At 32.1% G+C, this 22,422-nt stretch overlaps 2 protein-coding genes across 3 annotated transcripts in view; one reads left to right on the forward strand and one right to left on the reverse strand.

Moving 5' to 3' along the window:
• Positions 1-22,422, reverse strand: part of LOC147068085 (netrin receptor UNC5C-like) — a 278,146-nt gene that overhangs the window by 78,230 nt on the left and 177,494 nt on the right. The window contains exons 7-8 of the mRNA XM_085953343.1: positions 13,454-13,627; positions 11,799-11,981 (exon numbers count right to left, since the gene is read on the reverse strand). Coding sequence (XP_085809469.1) covers positions 11,799-11,981; positions 13,454-13,627 — 357 coding nt within the window. The remainder of the gene's footprint in view (positions 1-11,798; positions 11,982-13,453; positions 13,628-22,422) is intronic.
• On the forward strand, positions 17,753-20,427 carry LOC147068086 (uncharacterized). Of its 2 annotated transcripts, XM_085953330.1 has the most exons (3): positions 17,753-17,970; positions 18,090-18,218; positions 18,362-20,427. In XM_085953330.1, exons 1-3 carry the CDS (start codon positions 17,901-17,903, stop codon positions 20,299-20,301), a joined length of 2,139 nt encoding a protein of 712 aa, XP_085809456.1. In that variant the 5' UTR covers positions 17,753-17,900; the 3' UTR covers positions 20,302-20,427. The 2 variants fall into 2 exon arrangements, with proteins under 2 accessions (XP_085809456.1, XP_085809455.1); XM_085953329.1 differs by having other exon boundaries at positions 17,869-18,218.

Raw genomic sequence — 22,422 nt, forward strand, 5'->3', positions numbered from 1 at the left:
TCATTAATGATTAAAATATACTTAATATAATTTTATAATATTAATTTACACCATAAAAAGAGAATAACAGAACAACCGACATAAATAAATACCTAGTGCCGACATTAAAACTTGATAAGTACATATTTTATCATCCCTTGCGTGGAAAAACTACTCAGATTAACGATGCTCGCAAAAAACAAATAAAACTGATAACTTATAAGAAAATTATTGCAGAAATAAAGGAAAAACTTATACAGTTAAGTATACACGAAGCTTCGATGGAAAGTCTAACTGCTTAATAAAAGTTTTCATAAAAATAAACAGTGATTCTTTGACGAGAGTCTGTCTCGTTCGGGATGTATTTTTTCCCCGTCTGGGTTTCCTATTGCCGGTTGTATTTGAATTTCAAATTACTTCTCACACCACAATTTACCACCGCAGAATGTTTTTATTACGCGTTTGATTTTTTATATTTATTTGCCCTAGACATACAGCTATCGAACATTTATTTTTGACAGAGAAACTACTCGTCTTTAAAAAAGCATTAACCATTGATGGGGGTTTTGTGTCTCTATATTTACAGTTTTAAAAAAAAAAAAAAACAATTTATACTCATTATTCGTTTCATGAATACCTAGATAGCTTGAATTTGAGTAAATATCAAAGGTTTATTTAAATCCGACATATTTAAAATGATAGTTGCAGATATAGATTTAAAATTCTAAAGTAAAAACATACTTTCATTACTGGACGTTGTTAGGTACATTTGTTATGTGTTACAAATAATATGAACAAATACTGAATACGTAGCAATTGTATTGGATAGCTTGATAAATAATGTTTTTATTCGAATTGATACAGACAATAAAATTGATTGTTAGATAGGTATGCGATAAATTCATTTTCATTTGGTTGTAAATCCACTGTTTTATGAATTGAAGTTATTTACTGTGGGTATATTTTAGTTATTTTTGTAAATTTGATTGCTAGATTTATAAAATAGTGTAATTATTATTATGTCTACTATTAAAATATCAACGAATTCATTATTAAGTATAACTATCACTACACCGACATATTGAATAATATTATTTTAGTGTTCTGTAATGAAAAAAATCTTGTAAGTACCTAGGAATATATTATTATTAATACAAGCCATTTTCTTCAAAACCTAGGGGCGGCAAGTTATATGAAAGTATGGTGAAGCAGGCAAGTATGGTGAAAAGTACGGTGAAGCAGGCTGGTAATCAATTTGCGGCAAAAATTTCCACGTTAACATTATATCGTCTCTGTTCTGGCAGAACACACTAACTGGAGAATAATATTATTATATGGGTACGTTATAATGACCAAAGCAAATCCTCCGCGATTTTTTATCGGGTCGCTATTTCTCGTCTCGTAAGTTGTCGGTTATTGTTGGCCTGCTTCATTCAGTTGTATGAGAAAGCCGATTCCTTGTCCCTCTTTTTATTTAATACCTCTATGTTCAAAACCCAATGAAAAAATATACAGATATAGGTGACTTGAGGGTGGCTCCGTTTTTGTACATTTTCTGGTGGAAAAATTATATTAACTTTACATAGAGATTTCATATGACTTTCAAATTTACATTTATACATAAACTTTGCAATAAGGAAATGCTTAGATGTGTATTATGATACTTACTTATTAAATTGCATAACAAAAATCGTTCATCCAGATTCTAGGTACCTAGTTCCTCGCGGAAAAATAAACAAAAACTATTGAAGAGGAACGTCTGTAAATAATTCTGTTTAAATTGTTTTATCGGGAAATATAAATTGTGGGGTTTTATTTTTAGCGGAGAGTTTTGCAGTAATGCACGGCGGGTATGGACACGAACACTGTAAATATTTCAGATTCACATGCAAATTCGCTCGCGTATCATAATGAACCGGTAGCCGGCATATTGGGGATTCAATTGAAATGTTCTTCGTATGTACCTACTGAATATGCAAATATCATGAGAATAGTCGCGGCCTAAAATATAGACTTTTTTCTTTTATATTTTGTTCCATTGCTAGAGCTAGAATTTGAATAAAATGTTTGAAGTTTATTATATGGCTATATTCCCCTGTTTTACAATGAGATTGTCTTAAAAACTCATTTAATTCAGATGAAAGTTCAGTTAGAAGTATTTTAATCCACAATAATTAATATATATGTATACATATTATACCATTCACATTGACAATATGTGCACCTACAATTAAATCCGTTAAACATTGTTTTCTAGACATTATGGGTTCAACAAAATAAAATAAATGAACGTAACATAATCTATAAATTAATACTATTCATAATGGTCAAGAGTATATCATCAAGAAACTATAAAACAATATGTGATATATTATTTGAATTCAATTTAATCTGCTATTTTTCACAGAGCGCGTGATTTCTTTTACATACCCATTTATATACAGCGAATACAAGATTTACGAATGTATGTAATATGGAAACAATTAGTCGGTAGCCAATATTACCAAATTTTCAGAAGCGCTTCAGTTGCTTGCCTATTAGTTAATTTTGTCGTAATTAGGTAGAGTGTAGGTGGCTAAATTAGCAAATCAGATACTCAGATAATCAGATAAGTTTGACTCCCGCCTGACACCAGTTTTATCTACAGTTTTTGTAAGAGGTATGTTTCTGTGGTGTCTCCGAATTATGTGTATTAGTATAGCTTAAAGCATTAGAAAAAAAATCAATTCTATGATGCCTCCATTCATGTATAGTACGCGTTCACAAACCATCTGGATGTGCAATTCAACTAAGTTCGATATAGACTTTTTAAAAACTTTGAATTAATAGTTTGCATACGCCGTTCATAATAATTGAATACTATACGAAATAAAATAGACACTGTGCCCAAAAATAAGTGTCCATAAGTGCCCGAAAATCGAAAAAAGGGAGTATGCGGAAATTTTCTATATGGCATCGCCTATATCCTAAATACATGCCTAAATGCCAAGAAATATATTAGAGCTTCTATGGATATTCAAAGATAGCTTTGTGTGTAAGAGGCAGCGTGATCATTTTAAAAATAGGAACTTAGTACCGCTTGGTTAATATGTGTCATGAGACTTAGTTCCTCGTTTTCGAAATAGAGCACGGCACTTAGTCCCTTTTTAAAGAAATTAGTGTTGCAACGTAGAGCTTTTTTAAAATATCATTGTTAAAACATGTTTTTATTACAATGTTTAATTATAAATTGTATTTTTTTCTTCTAAAGACATTAAGATTGTATATTAAATCTATTGAAAAGCCAATAAAATAGTGCTTTTATGAAAAATTGTTCATTAAAACCCTTATATCTCAGATGCAGATTTTCGGTATTTGGTAGCTATAATTTAAATAATGAATGGTTCCAGCAGTAGTTATTATAAGTAAACAGTAGCTAAGCTATGAGTGTGAGCTTGACTGATGGTCTTATGCACATGCAGATGATATTATATAGAACTGAAGAAGTATATATTATTATGTTTGGAAGATGAATTCTTTTCAGGATGTTTTGCAATTAGGAGCACATTTAGAAGCGTCACAAATCATGTTTGCCGTGGAGAAAAATCGTACATAATTACTTATTGCGGTACAAAATTGTCACAGGGCGCTCCTGGAATTCGGCGTTAATACATTCCTTTCGATGGCTGGATCATTAGCTAAACGTGATTTATTATTCGTATTCCGAGAGTGTGAAATCTTCACTGACGCTGAAAAATGATTCTGAAAGTAAAATTAAATTCAATATCCACTGAGGCCCTATATGTTTTTTCATATTTCAAAACAACGTAAATAATACTTCAAGCTTTTTTTTCGTGAACGAATATCATATATTTATATATTTTACGCATATTCCTAAAGAATACTTATTTGATGAAGATTTTCTCAATATCACGAAGACGGTGTTATAATTTGTTAGATTTTCACTAGAATTAGAATGTGAATGAAATATCTTAAATTATCATAACAGATAATAGGTATATAGATATTATCAAAAAATCTATTTTATAAGGAATCACTGAACTCACTGGGTACATAGCTTGAATAAAAAAATAAACATCATGTGGATTTAAACAGCATTGGGATTAAGCCATCGATCAGAATATGATAAATGGATTGAACAATATAATAGGTATATACTTAGTATAATCGTGTTTAAAGATATTTCTTACCGCAAATATCCCATCAGTTTATCCGAGTAGGTAGGTAGGTACATAATAAAATGAACATTAATAATCATTAAAAAAATGCATATCTGATAACTAAATATATTGTATCTTGGGACAATGGCCCCAATCTAGAGGTGCTATAATGGCCTTCATGGCTTGCTTTGTCTAAGTTTTTTCTAGTACATTTTATGGGTTTTGTGGTTTTCGCATAATTTCGTGAGTTGTATGAAATAATATATTTATATTATAAGTAGCTGTAGATGATAGCAATAAAAATCACATATGAAAGAAAACCTAAATTTACCATTTTCCACTTTTTATTGTATCAAAAACCATGATATACATACGGCTATGTTTTTAGCATTGCAGATACGTTCATTTTTATTCGACCTATAAAAAAGTCATGAATGTGTTTGCAAATAGTTTACCAAAATCAATGTGAAGATTTAGACTTAAATACACAACAAAACAGTGTCGATACATTTGAGCAAAAGCTTTTCCATGTAAACTTTTTGTGTCACTCGTGTACCGTGTGGCGTGGAAATTCTCAAAATGTGGTAATCCATATAAATATTAAATACGATGATGTTATAACAAATAAATTAACAAGTAAACTAAATAAATTTATTCCATAATTTCATAATTGAATCCATAATAATGAATTTACTGTTGTTATCTACAAAAAAGTTTTGAATGTTTGAGCAGTTTTATGTAGTTAGTTGGATTAAGGATTTTTAAGTAATGGTAGTATTTTATTTTTATCTCAGCATATTGCCAAGTCACTTCTTGAACGAATCGTGACGGAATTCTTACAATGATCGGTCACTATTTTAAAGTTCAAAGCATTTTCAAAGATTTCGATGATGAATGACACTAATAATAAAATTGTGGAAAAGCACAGATGGTGATTAATGTGAAAATAAAAACATGTGTAAGCGTTCTCTAGTATTCTGTTAATAATGCATTTAATTTTAATATAATGGTAGTTGTACACAACAGATCAATACATAGAATTCCGATAGGCTAAACCCCCCAATACGCTACATTTTGAAGCAAGGTTTTGAATGTCTGAGTGTCTTCTGAAAATTTACCACAGATTATAGACGTGCAATAGCGTGTATTGCAACCTTTAAACACACCAATATAGAACGAGCGTCAGCGAATAAACCGAGAGCAGTTGTCAGAACAAATGACAAGCGTATTCTCGACATACTCCCATATTTTCTACACTTGAGATCGGTTGCCTATTACTCCACACCCGTTATGTATTTCAGCTCCCATTATTTCTGAGTTCACTGCGTGGTAGTTTCAGTGGAAAATATGCTGTCCACAAAATACCAATAATAATATATTGGGATTGAGACCACAGCTGACACAGCAGAAACAAAATGTGTATTACGATGTATAAAAATAAGGACACTGGGTTTGAATCGCAGGAGAAACCTACATCACATAAGCAGTGAATAGATTGGGGCAATTAAGGATATGGTCAGATAAAGAAGAAACCGAAGAAGATTATCGAATGTATGCGAAAAGGATGCCTCACATATTGTGTAACATGGAAGACCCACCTCCATCGTCTAGCTGAGAGACGTCATGAAAGATAAAGATATAGCTGTAACTCAACTGCAAAAATTTCAAGAACTTAAATAGAAACTGACCTAACTGTTTAGAACAAGAAGAAAAGGATAAATAAATATTTTTTTGTCACTCTTAAGTCTATACTTCAGCTGGGGCACGGTCTAAAACGATCGTGACTACACGACGCGAGGATTGTGCAAACGACGCGTGCAGAACAAAACATAATTTGTCATAAAAACTCGCGTCCGCAGTTTAATGTTATGTTTATTGTTCTATTAGTAATAATAATAATATATTCATTGACATGTTTTCTTTTTCAAGTAAATGCGTAACGTTTTTTAGTCATCTTTATACGAGTTGAGAATTAAGTACCCCGACGCCATCACAAAACAAATTGACGTGTTCACAGCTCGACTTTCGCTCTCCGATTGGCAGCGAGTCCGAAATTTCGTCGCATCTATAGTTAATTCACACATTCACATTAATCATGGTAAGCATCTGCAACAGGGTATTTTTTTAAAATTAATTATACATTCTAAACAGCTGTTAGTCTGATAATATAACGATAATGGATTTATTTGATTTGGTAAAATTATGATTTCATTAGCATATTCGCGGTCAGTTAAATTGTTAACTAATGTTAAAGAAAAGTTTAGCACGCTGTTTAGTGCGCTGCCTTAAATAGAGTTGGTACTTGCGCCACGAGATGGCGTTGGTTGGTTGCTACAATGCGCCGTGATTGTAGTTGGGCGCCAACATAAATTATTCTTTTATTCCAGGAGACGGTGATTCGATGGCGAGTAGACGCCATCACTCTTCCAAGAGGAGAGGAACCGAGGACTTGCCGTTATCCGTACTAAAGCGACGATGAAAGATGCATAAGAAAAAAACGGCGGTGGTAAGAGAACTCTTCACATAAGGATTCTGATAAGTAACACATTAATTTCAATTTTTGTTCTACACAAATAAATATATCTACATATAAAATTTTACCAGTCGTTAAAATCATCAATGTTTATTTGATATATATATTTGTTATTTCAATATTTTTTTCAATTTAACATAATTTAGATGGATTCATTTAGTAACGATCGGAATTATACGGTGAATCGTTGTATATCAGAATGCCGAGAGCACGATGTCTTTTACGTGGAATAATTTATACGCACGTGAAGCATTTTTGAGAAACTGCGATGTTTTTTTTTTGTTTATGGTGTTTGTGTTTTAGCCTAGTTTCTCTTTTTTGACAAGAGTCATATACCTACCCACTTACGTGCAATAACCACACACACATAGGTATACTAAATGCAAAATTTGTATATCGGGCATGTTTTTGTGACAGGATGAAATACATACATGCTTCGTAATTCACTTTTTGAGTCATACGTACTTCCAGAAGATTCAGGGTCGAATTTAAACTGGAAGGGCGCGGGCTTAAAACTTATTGAGTACACTAATAACACCAACAAACGCAATTAAAAATTATATATTATATATATTTGCTTAAGTAGTAGGTTCTGAAAATTGATACATATATTACTTGATCGTAATTTTTAATTACGTAGATATGATCAAGTTGTAAACAGGACAAATAAATTGTGATACGGGAGTTCCTCGATATATTTGATTCGCCCACAAAATATATCATAATAAAAGATTTTTTTTTATGAGTGTGCTTTTACGTATTTCCAAATTATGGAGGTATCTTCAATAAAGAATGTTACATTCTGAAATCTTTAAATTTATTCGTTAAATAATTAAAAAAAATAGTGTATCAGACATCAATATGTTTACACTTTGACTACAGCGGCACCTATATAGTTGTCAGATTAAAATATGGTTACAAGTTAACGAAGCAATCTTGAATTCAATAACATCATTGCATCAGAAAGCCCTTATTTCACTTAGGGCCCTCTTATAACCGTTTTATGAAACTGTTTGTTTGATACAGCTGAATGGAAGTTAAAATGAAAGGCATTTACTTGATAAATCTGTAAAAATAATCCATATTCCTCGAGAGAATAAGCCCTCGTCATAAGATGTTCAGCAATAAATTACACCTCATTTCGTCGTTGTCCGTAAGAGATTGCCCAGCATCCTGAGGATGACAATTTAATGACAGCAATAAAGATTCTCGCTGTTTCTTAGTTTTCGTACAAGAAACTTGGATGTCCGGTAATACATCTAACCGAATAAAAACACTTTCCCGCTAAAAAAAAGATTTGTAAACCTTTTTTACCAACATCTATGAAATAATAGTAACCAACGTTCTTTTATCACGCACTTTATCAAATGCATTATATCCAAAAAGGCAGTGGACAATAACAAGAGGTGGTCTCGATAAAAGTCTCCTCCCGATACGAATATATTATATACTGTTATTATTTTTTTTTTAATATTAAAACAAATAATGGTAATTCTGCTGCGTTTTTAGTGTGGTTGAATTGGTAGCCATATTTTTTTTATAATAATACAATACCATCGCCACATTTATGTAAGAGCAGACACGGGTAGACCAAAATGTCGATGAGGAGGGTCTTCTTTTTTCCACATCCAATATCCATTAATAAAATTATAAGTTCATGGTAGTGACAGAAAAGTCATATTCTATAATATGTCGACGCTTTGAAACAAGGCTGTTATTTACTATTGGTTATGCAGTGGCGAAGACTCCATACTAGGCGATTATTTAAAGCCTACCTTCTTAAGAAAAATATTTTTTAATTTTATATTGACATATTAAATAATATTAACACATAATAATATATTCAATATGCCCAACGACATATATCGTATAATTGTCATAATAATTTTACGATCTTGTCCACTATTTCAATAAGCACCATTTATGGCATGTCTCGAAGGTTTAAAAAAATAAGCGACATCTCGTTTCGCTTCACATATTGTATGGATTGTGTTCGCATGAATCGAAAACTTTTTTATATGAAGTTTGTTTCTCATAATTTCAAGACGTCTGCGGCGGCCCATATAAATTGGTAAGCTATTTAAGGAGCGATTATATTTTACGTAAGTGCACATTTATGCAAAATAATTTATAAGATAATTTTAAAAAAAAAAAAATTCTATGGGATTCAATCACATATAAATATTGATTGTTGTTAAAAATAATAAATAATTTATCTCGTTATTTTTATTTGTCAGTTAGTTTATTCATAGACTAAGACAATTTATTCAGCCGATTATGTAAGTTGAAATCTGATATTGTATCTAAGTCTGTGTTTTAAATATAGAAGTATTTTAAAATATCTAGTTTACGGGTTAAATTATAAATTGTTATGGAATAGATTCACAACAACGGATATTTTCAATATATTTTGAGCGTATCTTGCGTTTATATTTAGGAAAATACATAATTCAAATTAATTGCTTAATTTTATACCATCAGTGAGCTTTTGAAATTATATCGGTTTTTGTGTACCTACCTGTTCATCAGTTGTTATGTCGGATTATCTTCTTATTTCCCGTAAATACATCTAACAAGTGTATTTTCTCCACAGCCTACCTGTTTCCAAAAGTCACCCTTCGCCACTGAGTTATAGGCGCCATTTTTGGTAACTGTTTTAACATTTTAGTATTGTGCACGTATGACATAGGCGTTTTTTATGATTGTTCATCTAGATATTAAGTATAATAAGATATAAGTGTGTTTGACTGCTATCTACATAATAATATGTAGGTACCTATATTAATTGAATCGGTCTATAGTGTCACATGCATATATATGTAGATATATATGTGAATATTTGCATTATAATATGAATGTATAGGCTTTAGTCCATGTCGACCATGTTTCGTGTTCAAAATGGAGAATGTATTTAGTAATTTATTAATAAAATAAAAAAGCTATTTGTAACAAATTCAAGTGTCGAATATTTTAATCATTAGCAGAGCGGTTAAATAGCTATCTTCCAACAGTTAAAGATCTACGTGTGGGGAGTGGGTGGATTCTAAATCCATATTTTATATCATGGAATGTTGAGATATCTCAAATATTGGTTAACTTCGAAAACAATTTGATCTACCTGCTAATGAAAATAAAGAAAAAAGTGATTCGTCAGTGAAAATTCGTGTTACCCCGGATCAAATTGAAATAATGGTTTCCAGGCCTTTAGAAAATTGTATTGAAAATCTATTTGTCCGACTTTCGAATGAGTATAATTAGTAATATAAAAAATCATGGTGATGACGTCAAAGTGCATTTTGCCTGCCGATCTCAATAAGAAATTATTTCTAGTCTTAATTTTAGTTACAGCGCATCCTACTTATTAAAGTAGAGGTGTGCTTTTGTGAAGTAAAAAAATCTATTTAGAAATATTTACGTTTCTATTAAACTGTATGTACCTACTGGCACACGAACTAGAACTAACAGTCATAAAACAAAAGATCCTGCTTCTATTAATGGAAAAACGTAGTACCTTCATACTCTATAATTGCGTTATTATTAAAATCCTTGAAATGTAACAAAAATATTAAAAACTTAAAATAATGATTGGGTGGAATTTTGAATTTGCCCAAGAGCGACAGATTGGTCAAGGACGCCATTTAAACCACTTAGGTATGTGTTTGTAAATAAATATATTTTAAATTTCTATCTTGTATCAATAAAAACATTTGAGGGAAAAATATATTTGAAGATAAAAAAACTCTAATTTGAGTTTAGTAGAAACTCACCATAGCTCAAATAGCTACTTAAATTTTTGTTGAAACGCAAACAAAAAAGAAAACTTGTAAGCAGATTTCCTCGTATTTATTCAAGCAAATTAGGTTGTTCGCAAAGCTAATAATTCCGGTAGGTATCTATCTACTGTAGACGTTTATTCCCATAAGATTCGTAATAAAGTTGACGGGAAACATTTTTCGGTTTAAAAATACATCCGCGTCAATTCAGTAAATTGTGGAATGGCTAACTTAATCCTTGTTTAAATAGTCAATATTATTAAAAAGGAATGGTTTGCGGCTTTGAATTACAAACAAAATCTTCTTGAATTAATTTCGGTAGGTACTTGGAGAAGAATTTAACGCTAACAAAATTAAGTATTCCCACAAACAAGTTTTTTAATAACATATTTTTTAACTGTGCATCATATAAAAAATATAGGAGATGTATATTGGGATTGTTTTGCAAAAAAATGATACATAAAATACCAAACACTTGATTTAATCATCGAATTATATGAAAATATATGATTCAATAGAACATCTCAATATTGAAGTAGAAAAGTTAGCAGAATTTTACTAATTCGTTAAAAAAATAGAACAGCAGTATTCTAATTTCATAAAAATGAATCTAAAATGATGAATCGTATTAATATATAGTAGAGTGCATCTTTCACGACATTTAATGACATTCCTTTGTATAAATAATGACGTATATCTATAAAGTTAATGATGAAGCTTCGTTTATTCTTCATATACTGCGTCCATTAGCAAGTTAATTTTATACACGTTTCTGACAGTAAAACTATAAGTAACTGTGTTTTGTTTGTTTGTAGTAGTTATGAAGTAAACGAACTATTGTATTTTTTTACGTTATGCTGAAATAGTGATGTATTTTGATGCAATGCTCTATCGACTGTTGATTTCATAATACAATATAAATTTGAATGTATGAAAATTATAATACAATTCGAGTGCTTAAAGTCAGACAACGTTTACAACAAAAAAGAGTTTTTTTTTTTTGAGATAACGTTATTTTACATTTACGGCTACATGATAGTCAAACAACGTTATGTCAATCTTTTATAATTTCTTATTAAATCGTCAGTAAAGTTTAACGCTAATTACATAAGTTACCCTTGTTTTCATATTTTTTTTAAACTATCCCTATAAATTTTAACATCATCATAAGCAAGATAAATGTACAATACACAATAAATTATAAAATATTAACATTAGGTTTTAAATAAACATTTCCCTTGTTAAGTTACAAGAATCTAAAATAACGATTTTTGGCTCTCCTGTAAAGTTGCACTTTTGTAGATAGTGTTGTTTGACACTAAGACCTCGAATTTAAATAGTAGATATCTTTACCTTCTTGGTCTCTGTGAGGGTCGTCAGCGCAAAGCCCTCCAGTGCACGGTATGAGCTGGACAGCGCGTCCCGTACAAGATGCTTCTCCTCCATTGCCTCCAGTGCACATCCTTCTCCTGGATTGTCTGCAGTCTCGACCGCAACGAGACCATTCTGACCAAACGGACCACCTACCACCTACTCCTGACATTGTGAATAAATTCATTAAAATAAGACAAATGTGAAAGCTTTAGATTTCAGGAAATATGACGAAGAAAAATAAATATTATAGATAGATCTACTAAATTAGTTTAAAATATTTGTATTATAAATGAATATCGTTAAATTAATAAACCAATTAAATTTTGTAATTATATATTAGATGGATGAAAAGTATTTTCTTCTAAGTATGTTCTTAAATCGTTTTAGATATTTCACCCGGAGGTTTTAATTAAGTAATAAGTCATAAGGAAATCATATTATTCAATATTGAAAAACCTTTATAACCTACTAGGAAAACTTTCGGTACCTACCAAATATGTTGAAGAAAATCTTATTATGTAGAGATGAAACCTAACAATATGAAAGTGAGCAAATAAAGGACCATTGGTTTACAAATTTTCATACCATTCGTGAACAATTACAAATGTCTGTGGTTGGTTTTCCATACGTCAAATAATAATGAAATTGTTACAGAATTTTGGTGCGGAAATTACAAAAAGCTTCAACTAACCGAATAAGGGGTTTTTAAACATATTTGGTACGTATTAATATATAGTAGTAATACTACTATCAAAATAATTTACTAAAATAATTTTGATATCTTAATTAGTTTTAGTCCATACATACCCATCAGCGATTCTGTCTTGTCGTATGATTGGGTATCAAACGAATATCCATCTAAGTCCAACGGTCAAGCATTTTAACCAAAGAAATATTTTGGATTATTTATTTGCATTAGAGCAATTAATTAATATCAGATTAGTAAAATATAAGTAATACTTTATAAATGTACCTACATATGCAAAAATTTGAACCGACGATCAGCGATACAAAATATTAATGTTTTAGCCCTTTTCACAGAGTAGGTAGAACTTTGTTTTACACTAGGTGAGAGGACGGCAACTCAGAATTTTTAAAGCACCCACTACTAGCTTTGCAAAACATTTTTGCTATAAATTTAAATAAAATAAAATTTCATTATGTTTCCCTGAAATATTGTTAATTATGATGAAAATTGATATTTCTATCACTTTTCTTAGAAATTTGTTCCAAGCAGGTACCTACATTAAAAAGTCGCCTACGGCGCAAATTTATTTGTTAGATAGCTAGATACATTTTTTTTAAATTTTGATCGCGTGATAAGTACTAAATACTTTTAGGTTTTCGATTAGTGTTTAACTATTCCCTATTATATTGCGGCTTTTTATATATACTCTTAATATTTCTATATTATTACTGAATGATAGATTTTAAATTTTGTATTGCACCTTCCATGGCACAAATGTTACTGTTGTCTGCATTAGGCAGATTGTGCAAAAACCCTTCATTTTACTGAATTTATATTACATGATTAGAAACTTGTAATTAAATATTAGGACAATTTAATTATAGAAGTAAATGTATAGGTAATACTTTTATAAAAAATACTTATTTGAGCTATCATTCCAACGTACCGTTGTGACACGGCAAGCAGTCCGGAGATCTCTGTAGCGCAGGTCCAACACAGGCCTGGCCTCCATTCAACGGTTGAGGGTTCGTACAGGATCTCGTTCTTCTTTGTCCTTGGGCGACTTCTCCAGGGCATCTACATTCAGACCACATAGACCATGCTGTCCAGCCGCCGTTTTCTGTTATAACATAATTAATCAAGATATTATATTATTGTAGGTACATACTCCCCGATAATATAGTTTTAGTTTTAGACATTATAGACCCGTCTGTGAAGCTGCGAGTTAAAATCCCGTTTCAGAAAAAAAAGTACATGTTATTTTTCAATATGCGTTACATCCGGGGAAATAACCAAACTAACTGGGAAAATTGCCAACAATTATTCATCGAAAACAGTATTATAATATAACAGCTGGAAATGTTACGCTAATTAATGTGGAATACATACTATGTATACGTTTTAATTTTTATATGAATAATAATTGGCGGTAAACGGACATTATAATATTTACATTACATATCGGTACGCATTCGTGGCTACTGACGATTTATTTAAAGACATTATAGTTGCTATGCAATAATGATATGTAGATAGCATTTATGTATTATTAATTGTCATTATAATAAAAATCGATAAATAAAAAAGGATTGTCAAAAATGTATAATGTACAAAATATGTCTTGTTCAAACTCAACGAATTTTTTTTTTTATAGTTAGACATTTCTTCTGAGAAATAAGAATAAAAAGTTAAGGGCGGACGTGCTCAGCGTGGGTCAAAATTGAGCTTTTTTTCTATTTTCAAAGCATGATCCTGGACATACCTTAAACGATGTAGATAATCTATTTATATAATTTTGAAGCCTTATTATCCTTTATATTTATTTTAAACATTTGATGACTGCATAAAGTATTTTTATTACATAAAATAGTATTCTTTTAAACCTCTCGCTCTAATGTTTTAGAATATAGTCATATTTCAGTACATAAATGTGCAGTGGTATTAAGATTTCTTTGCGTTTATTAATTTTTAAACGGATTTATAAAACCATCAGTATAATTTATGTCGACATTATTATAGTGAAATATTTACGATAAAAAATTATATTGACAATCTTTGTCATCCCAAATTTGATAAGAATTAGGCATTTTATTATTCAAAAAATGGGCAAGATTAACACATTTGAAGATAATTCTATAGATACTAATTATAATCTATGTCTTTGACCATTCAAGTGTGATAAACATCCTACGAATAATGATTGCTTTATAATAATTATTGACCTAAGAATAAGGTAGTGTTTTTATGAAATACGCCATTTCTTTTGGCATTCCCCAGTGGTTAAGCTACAGCATACGGCTGTAGCCATCAATCGACAAACTTTAATTGAAGTAGGGAGTAAAATGATGTAAACGCGCGTGTTTGAACATGTACCTAACCGATTTTTTTAACGGTAAAAATAGAACAAAAGCTCCATTTTGACCTACGCTGAGCATGTCCCCCCTTAAGATATTATCAAATAAAATAAACTTGAACAATAAACATAGAAATTAAAATATATGAATATGAAACTGAATGAGTCATATTATCGAATAATGAATATTAGGGTACGACAAAAGAGTAATAAACACAACGCAAGAAATTGTTGCAGATGATCTCATTCAACAGTACCTATCAAATTTCTCCGATATTATATTTATAGTATACTAGCTGAGCCAGCTGGCTCTCGCCAGTCTGTCTCGCTAGGTCTTGCAGACAGCTTGGCGTCCTAATGAAATGATATTGGATTTTAATAAAATTGTGAAGTATGCAGAGACGGCGCCGTTTGGCATGTCGCTGATTTGTTACTTTTACAATTTGCAAGTCGTTACTGTCGATATAAATTTAGCGTCATATGTATAGTCTATTATGGATTTTGGCCTTCAGGATGTCATCTGATACCATCCCAGGCTGCTAGACCTAGCATAATACCTGACAATTTGATTGCGATTGAATATAATGTAATAGAAGAAGGTTAGCCATATAAAAAATAAATTTAAACTATTAAGTTGTTTTGTTTCATTGTCTAAAAAAATGCTTGCAGCCATAGAATAATATTTAAAAAAATTAAAATTTGAATTAAAATTTTAGCGATAATATGTTTCACGCTGCGGGACGTTCATATCGAAACAAATGTTGATAAAAGAAGAAACATATAGATCTGAGAGGAAGTAATTATTAGGTTGGAAAAGAATTCGTCCAGCAGTGTATTGATATAAACTGATTATGATAATGGCATTATAAATAGGTAGATTATGTATATTATATAGCAATTATTCATAGGACCAAAAAGAGTAGAATCGGCTTAGAGAAACCTTCATCCAGCAGTGGATTGACCTGGTCTAATGATGATAACGATAAAATGAATATATTATATTGAAATATTTGATAAATGCAGCAATGTATATATGAAACAGGAATGGAATTAGTTTTGAGAGGCCTTCATCGAGCAGTGGATTGATCCTGGTTCATGATAATAATGACGATATAAATGGGTAGGTAAATTTTAATATCACCAATTTTAATAGATATAGCAGTTCATATGACCAATAGGATTATTGATAAAACCTTCATCCAGTAGTGGAATGCGAATAAGCATAGTGATACATATTAATTCTTCTATATAACCACGCGAATGGAAATAATGGATAATACGACGTAGACGACTCATAGTGTGATTAGGGTATGAAATTATCATAATTCACTATTTTATTTGCTTATACGCACGCATGCATTTTACTTATATTATGTAATAAAATATTTACAATATAAAATGAAATAATATTATATACGTTGTGTAATAATTACCTATAGTAAATGTCATTTTTAATAATTTACCTCCCTAAAAATAATTATGTTTACGTTGTCTTTGAATATAAAAGTTCGAATAAAAATATTTTAGTCTATGTTTGTTATTGTGAATTATTGTGAAGCTGATAAAATAAATGACAGTCGGATAAATGTCGAAAAATGCAATTAATAAGATTCTGCGGTACAGTTCTGTTATGAGGTATTCAGCGGAAAACACATTTTGAAAATAGCCGATATGTTAGGTTTGGTTAGGTTAACCTAACAAATAATCCAGTATCTCAGCTATTTTCAAAATGTGTTTTTCGCTGTATTCCTCATAACCGAACTGTACCAGTATGGACATAATAGGTTAACCGAGTGGCTAACATCCATTTATCGTAAACATAAAAAAATCTGTAGTAAATGTGCCGCAGAGGTGGACATGAGATTTTACAACTTTCTTTTTAGACCAAACCAAACCTAACCTGGAGAGTGAAAATAGTTAGTTTTATCACCACATTTCATAATTGGGGAAAGAGAATAATTGACCTCAATACTTATAATAAATAAATTTACTTCAGTGGGTCCAATTTCAAACAGTTTGAAAAATGTAACACTGATCGGTACTATCAACCATAATTGAAAAACGTGAGCAGAATAGTGCATAATATTATTATTTTAAATAACTTAATAATTTGAAAGTCAAGACAACGTACCTATCACAAAATATGTTATATATTAAATCCATTACAATTTAAATTCAAATACCATCGTTATACATTAATATATACATATCTACGTACTCACCGTAATTACTATATTACCAGATAAATAGAATTAGGTTGGAGAGAACTTCATCTAACAGTAGATTGATCGAGGATGATGGTGATAATAATAATGAATTGAATAGGTACCTAGGTAAATATTATCACAAATTTGATAACATAATTTGTGAACGAAAGGAATGGAATTACTTTGCTTGAACAGTTTGATGAAGGTTTGGATTGATTCAGGTTTTTGAAACCCACAATGACTGAGTGGCTAACATGTCGGCTTATAATGTCGTGGACCTGACAAATCGTCGCCGTAGATGTCAAGGGAGTCAAGCCACACATTTGGCGAAAATGAGTTAAGTACACAAAAGCATTTTAAAACCATCAAAGATGCCGTGGTCAATGGATTTGAGCCACAAAAAGCCCTATGTATGAGTATTTTGTAAATTGCCAATAGACCTAGCACACATACATTAAAGTAGTCAATGACGACAAGCCGCATAAGTCTTTTGACTTCCGAATAATTTCACATGATTATGTGACTTAACGCTGTTGACCACTGGGACTTCCCGCTCAATCTGTGGCCCGGTACGCACGCCTCGGCTCACATTCGACAAAGATTTATAGTGTTGTCTTGCTCTAACTCAGCATAAGAAACAGAGAAAACTGAGTTTAGCGAGTCGGGTTATTCACGCCAGCACCTGTATCGTGTCATATTATTCATACTAACATTGCGGTTGGTTTATTTGGTGATCTTTTTTCTTTGGGTTTGCGACTGTAAGCATTTTTATTCAGTGTATTTAGTGTGATTGTTGTATTCAGTTGTGATTCAGTGAGAAAAGGTGCTAAATAATGAACTATTCACGTGGGAGACTAATGGTTGCAGCCGTTTTAAATTCTACTAATCAACATACCCGTAAAGGTAAGTGTCGATGAAATATTGAGCTAAAAACACTTACTAGTTAAAAATGTTGATTCAGGCTGCTTTGACAGCAATGAGTAATGTGTGCGCAAGCTGTATTAGTTTTATTTCTTTTACAGACTCTCACGGGAATGCCGTACAAGCTGGATGTGCAGACCTCGAGCTGAATATGCAAGCTCCGGACAAGATTGCTGGTCCAGCCATATATACAGAGCTCCAAAATGTCTCTCCAAGCACACACGTGGGAGGTCAATATTTTAATTTGTTGGTTATCAATAATTGTTGGTTTGATTAAAACCTGTGACCATCAGAGAGTCATTTGCTAATAACAAATTATTAATATTTACCTTGGTAGTTTCAAAGAAATAAACTACTTTGTTTTGTTTTACAGATTGGAACGTCAACCTGGCACCAACACTACTAGATTCAAATGAGTCATGCCAGCAGGAACCTGCATATTATCAACACAACATTAATGTTTCAGGAACTTATACTTCTGAAATAACCGAGAGCAACCATAGTAACAATCCTGTATCATCCATCCCCACTTCTACAGATCAGACTACAGATGATTTAAGTAGGAAACGCAAGCGAAACCCAAAAATGTGGAAGCGGAATTCACAAAAGATATTGAGAATGGCAGGCAGCGAATATCAAAGCAGATCCGGAAAAAAAATTCGAGCAAGGGCGATAAGAGAAGTTAACTGTAAGTGCCATTATAAATGCACATCCAAAATAGGAAAATCACAGCGGGAGCAAATGTTGGCCGACTATCTGAGTCTGGATTCCGAAAGAGCAAGATGGGCCTTCATTGGTAACAGTATAAATCGTATCCCAGTGAAACGAAGGTACCATGGAGACTGCACCAAACGAGAGTATACCTTGCAATACTCTGTGATGTGTAATGAATTGAGAGCCCAAGTGTGCAAACAGTTCTTTTTGGCGACATATGACATCTCGAGCAAAAAAGTTGAAAATGCAATGAAAAAGTTGACTCCTTCAGGTGTCACTGATATAGATCGGAGAGGTCACAAAGAACCGCCCAACAAAAAACCAGAGGAAGTGAGGAACATAATCAGGGACCACATCAAATCGTTGCCCGTAGTTGCTTCCCATTACTGCCGGAGCAGCAGTAAGAGAAAATACTTGCCTTCTGGTTTGAGCGAGACTCGTATCTACATGGACTATGTAGAGTATTGCAAGGAGCATAATGTTGAACCAGAAAAGCACGGCTTCTACAAATCGATCTTTGTCACAGAATTTAACTACGGCTTTCACACTCCTAAAAAGGATCAGTGTGACTTTTGTACTCAGTACAAGAACAAGTCAGACGAAGAGAAGGCAAAAGACGAGGAGGAATACAAACTGCACTTGACTCGAAAAGAGGAAGCGAGAGAACACAAAAAAATCGACAAGGCCCAAGCTATGTGTGATCCAACAATTAGTTGCTTTACCATGGATCTGGAAAAAATATTGTTGACTCCAAGTTTGCAAGTAGGACAGTTGTATTATACCAAAAAGCTGAAAACCTACAATTTCACAGTGTATGACCTGGCTACTAGACAAGCGACGAACTACATGTGGCATGAAGGTGCAGGTACAAAGGGTGCTTCGGAGGTCGCCACGTGCCTGTGGAAGCTCTTGGTTTCAGTAGGCCCCAAAAAAGAAGTAACTCTGTATTCGGATACAGCTTCAGGTCAAAATCGCAACTCAGTTGTATCTACAATGTTATTACGTGCCGTGGAACAGCTGCCCATCAACACAATAAACCAAAAATTTATGGAATCAGGGCACTCCGAAATGGAGTGCGATTCTGTGCACTCCACAATAGAGGCCCGAGGAAGGAAAGTGGACGTATTCACACCAGAAGGATGGTATATGGTCGCCCGTACCGCGAAAACTAGTAACCCCTACCATAAGGTTGTGGAAATGGAATATTCCGACTTCTTCGATTACAAGAAATATTGCAGTCAAGTGATGACCAATAAAACTCTGTCGGAAAATGGAGACAAAATGAAGTGGCTAAAGGTAAAGTGGTTCCAATATCGCAAAGGTGAACCCACGACTATCTTTTATAAATACCAATTGAGCCAGAATAACTTTGAGTCACTACAAATCCAGCGAAGACGGCATCGAAACGTACCTACCCTAGAAGTACCAAGGCTGTACAGTTCCAAACCTAGAATTGACCAAGGTAAACTAAAAGATCTGTCAAAACTATGCCAAAAAGGTAGCATTCCGTCAACCTATCACGACTTCTATAAAAATTTGGAGCCTGAAGATCGTCCAACTCAGAAAAACAGCAGCTCAGAGAGCGATGGAGATGATTAAAATGTGTGTCTAGTTTTATTGTAACTTAATTGTAATTATATATTTTTTTCTTTTATTTTGTTAACTGTCAATTCATGGTGTAACTGCATTGTATTGTTGTTTTAATTTAATAAAACGCAATTTTTTTGTAGTAATTATTCCACTTTTAATCAATAAATTAGGACCGGTTTCGTCCGCCTCATAGGGACATTTTCAACTGAAATGAACAAGTTGAAAATGTCCCTCTGAGGCGGATGAAACCGGTCCTAATTTATTGATTAAAAATGGAATAAGTACTACAAAAAAAGCGTTTGATTAAATTAAAACAACAATGTAATTATATTTTTGAAAAGCTAACTTTTTGTTTAGAGACGACTATGTTCACATACTGAATGAAATCAGGTAGATTCTAGGTTAAGGTGGGCACCATAAAAGGTCAATAATAGACTTTTCTTTAGAGTATATCCACAAAATGTTAGTGCTTTGTCCACAAATTCTCAGTGTTCAACAGGCATAAGAGGCCTAACTCTTTTGACTACCGCACAAGTATGCCAACTGTACATGTCAATATTCAGTGGTCAAGAGATATAACACACATTACTTTTAAAATACAATTTTTTTTAGTTATTCATTCAAAATAATAAAAAGATAATATCACAAAGTATCTACGTTCAAAGTTTCACAATTCTATCTTTAAAAATAAAAAAGTTACAACAAAAACTGTTCCTTTTTTTGTCACACAAAATCTTTGCGCGCCGATTTCTCAGCATTATGATTTTGTGGACTGGCTCCCTTGACATCTACGGCGACGAAATACATATATTGTTTTTCACGGTCTAAAAATATAATATCAGTTATGAATGTGACCGTAAATAATATACGTCAAGTGTTGCATTAAAATAATGTCATAATGACCAGAAAACCAGAATGATGTTTTAAACCAGGAGCATATGCACTTACCTGGCGTATAACTTCATCAACAGTAGATACACAATAGGTATTTGCTTCACAACTTAAATTAGAATGGTGACGGTGACACATCATAAACATACAGCAGCTGTCAGATTGATGTGACATGGTATACTTCGCCGGTAATATGAATCTAATATTATAATAACAACTTCAAACGATTGAATGTATTATTAGGATAAGTATAGTGTTTTAATATAATATAGGTACACATGTATTAGGTAGTTTTATTTAACCTCTACTGAAAGGGTAATATTATGTTAATTAAGATCGCACCAAATCGCTTGATTGAGAATAATATCCGGATTAAAAATTCACTAAAACATAAACAATTCGCCAAATCACTTGATTGAGAGTAGTATCCGTTTCCAAAAGTCACCAAAACCTAAATAAACATCTTTTGTTTCTAATACAAAGGCATTATTTATCATATTGTCATTACGATTGACGGAGTAGCCGCCATTTTGAAATATAATATTTTCAGTGTTGCAAACACATGGAAAAAATAAATTCCCTAATTAATATGTGTTGTAAAAAAAGTCACGTGCCGATCGAAAATCTATTGTAAAACAGTCAAAATAACCCTAAAAAACCCTAAAACGCAACGAAATTTATCAAATTCCATACTTTTATACTTGAATAAAGAACGTTTCTCTACTGAATTTTTCATTTAAACCTATTGGACATGACGAATAAGTCACACAATCGCTCGCAAAAACGGGCACAGCTGTAGGATAATAATATATAAGAGATTATAATAGTATCTACATGCGTTCACGATTTACATTAAAAATATTAAAAAAAAACACCGGGAAGAATTACGTTGTGTTCCGCCGGGCCAATCCGTCCCTGGATACTGGGTTTCTCTAAAATGTTATGTAATAACAATTCTCGAAAGATTGTCACTGAAATATACTTTTTTAATAAATAAATTCAATTTCATAAGCGTTGACACGACGTGTCTTTTTCAGAGACACAATATTTTGAGAGAATCTGCGTCATTTAAGAAAATAATACAACGGAGATGTTGACTAAAAACAAAAGAATCGCTTGCGTGCGTAATCGTAATCACAGTTCAGACAGTTCAATTTAAGTTTAACTTCAGATAGAGACCTGTTTTTTAAAAGCTCTTATTTCTTTTGTTTATATTTTTATTTATTTATTTGGGGAGAA

The sequence above is a fragment of the Rhyacophila brunnea genome, unplaced genomic scaffold (assembly GCF_057557595.1).
Source record: "Rhyacophila brunnea isolate RB1 unplaced genomic scaffold, BYU_Rbru_1.0 scaffold_3, whole genome shotgun sequence".
Classification (NCBI taxonomy): Eukaryota; Metazoa; Arthropoda; class Insecta; order Trichoptera; family Rhyacophilidae; genus Rhyacophila; species Rhyacophila brunnea.

Coding starts and splice junctions, on each gene's coding strand:
- LOC147068086 (XM_085953329.1), top strand. CDS start 18,017: ATGTTGATTCAGGCTGCTTTGACAGCAATGAGTAATGTGTGCGCAAGC. Junction 18,219..18,361: donor TCCAAGCACACACGTGGGAG/GTCAATATTTTA, acceptor TTTGTTTTACAG/ATTGGAACGTCAACCTGGCA.